The sequence below is a fragment of the Phalaenopsis equestris genome, unplaced genomic scaffold (assembly GCF_001263595.1).
Source record: "Phalaenopsis equestris unplaced genomic scaffold, ASM126359v1 Scaffold217796, whole genome shotgun sequence".
Classification (NCBI taxonomy): Eukaryota; Viridiplantae; Streptophyta; class Magnoliopsida; order Asparagales; family Orchidaceae; genus Phalaenopsis; species Phalaenopsis equestris.
Window position 1 is genome coordinate 1 of NW_018236286.1, and position 2309 is coordinate 2309.

The 2309-nt window shown below is 46.9% G+C and overlaps 1 protein-coding gene across 1 annotated transcript; it reads left to right on the forward strand.

Moving 5' to 3' along the window:
- Nucleotides 1-174: 174 nt before the first annotated feature.
- Nucleotides 175-2303, forward strand: LOC110037268 (pentatricopeptide repeat-containing protein At3g62890-like). Its single transcript, XM_020741869.1, has one exon. The coding sequence runs from the start codon at nucleotides 191-193 to the stop codon at nucleotides 2288-2290; it is 2100 nt and encodes a 699-aa protein (XP_020597528.1). The 5' UTR covers nucleotides 175-190; the 3' UTR covers nucleotides 2291-2303.
- Nucleotides 2304-2309: the final 6 nt, after the last annotated feature.

Below are 2309 nucleotides of genomic sequence, written 5' to 3' on the forward strand. Positions count from 1 at the left end.
TATATATAAAATAGGCCTCAAATTCATGACAATATAATTTAAGATAATGCATCCAACTACTAAGATCAAATGGGTTGTGTATAAATATAAAATCTTAGCAATTAATTAATTTATTTATTAATTTATTTATTAATTTATTTATAGATTACTTCACAAAAGCAATATAACCTTGCGCTTCGGAAATGCAACAATGGCCTGCAACCCTCCCGTTCTTCCACTTCCCCTCCTTCCAAAGCACAACTCGAACCTAAACACACCTGAAACCCAAACCCTAACCCTAACCACTTCCGAGCAATGGCTCGTCTCCTCCCTAAGCTCCTCACCCACAGCCTTCAACCTCGGTGCACTCCACGCTCTCTCCCTTAAGACCGGCCTCTTACGCCGACACACCGTCCTCTCCCATCTCCTCCTCCACTTCTCCTCAACCTCATCCTCTCTTTTGCTCCTCCGCTCCCTCTCCGCTTCTCCCGACTCCCCTTTCCCCTTCAACTCCCTTCTCTCCTCCTTCTCCCACTCCGGCTTCCACCTTCACGCCCTTGAAGCCTACTCTATCTTACGCTCCCTTTCCGTACCCATCGACTCCTCCACTCTCCCGCCGCTCCTCCGCTCCGCTGCATTCGCGTCCTCCATTCCCGCCGGCCTCGATGCCCATGTACTAGCCTTCAAGACAGGGCTCACTGATCACCTCCCAATTGCCACTGCACTCATCCGCTTCTACTTTGCTCTTGGCCTCCCCACCCTCTCGCGGTCCATCTTTGATCGTTGCCGCACACGTGACTCTGTTCTCTGGAACACAGCAATTGTAGGGTTTATTCACAGCCATGATTTTGATGCTGCACGGCAACTGTTTGATGAAATACCTTCACGTGATCGGAATATTTCTTCATGGAATACTATGGTTGATATGCACTGCAACAAGTTGGGTGACGTGGACATGGCAAGGAAGGTGTTTGATCAGATGCCAAAGAGGGATGTTGTCTCTTGGAATGCCATGATATCAGGGTATGCGAGGGTTGGCAACTGTAAATCAGCAAGGAAGCTTTTTGATGAAATGCCAGAGAGAGATTTAGTCTCTTGGAATGCTGTCATTGCTTGCTATGTCCAAAATGGATACTTTTCAGAAGCTATAGAGCTGTTTAGAAAAATGCAAGGGGCTAAAAAGTTTAGGCCTAATAAGGTTACAGTAACTGCTGTGTTGCCAGCTTGCGGCCATCTAGGTGCTCTGGATCTTGGCAGATGGATACATAGCTACATCAAGAGGCAACGCATGGCCATCGACCTTCAGATGAGCACTGCTCTCATCGATATGTATGGTCGATGTGGCTGCATCGAGGATGCAAAGACTGTGTTCGACCAATCGCCAAGGAAGGATACATTTTTATGCAGCACTATGATTGAGGTTCTTTCGATGCATGGGATGGCCGAAGAAGTATTCAGCGTCTTCAACTACATGAGAATGGAAGGAATCAAGCCAAATGATTGCACCATAGTTGGGCTCTTGAAGGCATGTGCTCATCAGGGCTTGGTGGAAGAAGGGCTTAGATGGTTCAATATGATGGAAGAAGAGTTAGGATTGAGTCCTAAGGTGGAGCACTATGGCTGCGTTGTTGATCTAATTGGCAGGGCAGGGAAGCTGGATGATGCATATCAGCTTATCTTGAACATGCCAATGGAGCCAACTCCTGTGTTATGGTCTTCGCTGCTTAATGCTTGTAGGATTCATGGTGATGTTGAGCTCACGGAGAAGGTTGGTCGCCATCTTGTTGAGTTAGAGCCTGAGAGCTGTGGAAACTATGTGCTTCTGTGGAACATTTACTCGGCAAATAGGAGATGGGAGGATGCAGAAAGCGTGAGGAATTTGATGAAGGAGAGGGGGATTGCTAAGAGGCCCGGATGTAGTTCGGTTGAAGTGAGGAATGAGATTTATGAGTTCTTCGCTGGGGATCGAAATCATCCTCGTTGCGGGGAGATTTATGAGATGCTGTATAGGGTGGCAGGGAGATTAGGATACGATCCATGGAGAAGCTTGGAGTTGCTGGAGGAAGGAGGAGATAGGAGGCATAAGAATGGGCTTATACATCACAGTGAGAAGCTGGCTCTGGCTTTTGGCTTGATAAGCACAGAGGAAGGAACAACTATTCGGATAATTAAGAATTTAAGGGTCTGTGAGGATTGCCATTTGTTTTTGAAATTGGCTTCTGCCTGCTACGGCAGGAAGGTGATTGTGAGGGATTGTCACCGGTTTCATCACTTCGTGGATGGTTCCTGCTCTTGTTTAGATTATTGGTGAAGGTCGTGAATAGAAAAAA

What these genes read in the sequence shown, in the direction of transcription:
- LOC110037268 (XM_020741869.1), top strand. Translation starts at nt 191, where the DNA reads ATGGCCTGCAACCCTCCCGTTCTTCCACTTCCCCTCCTTCCAAAGCAC.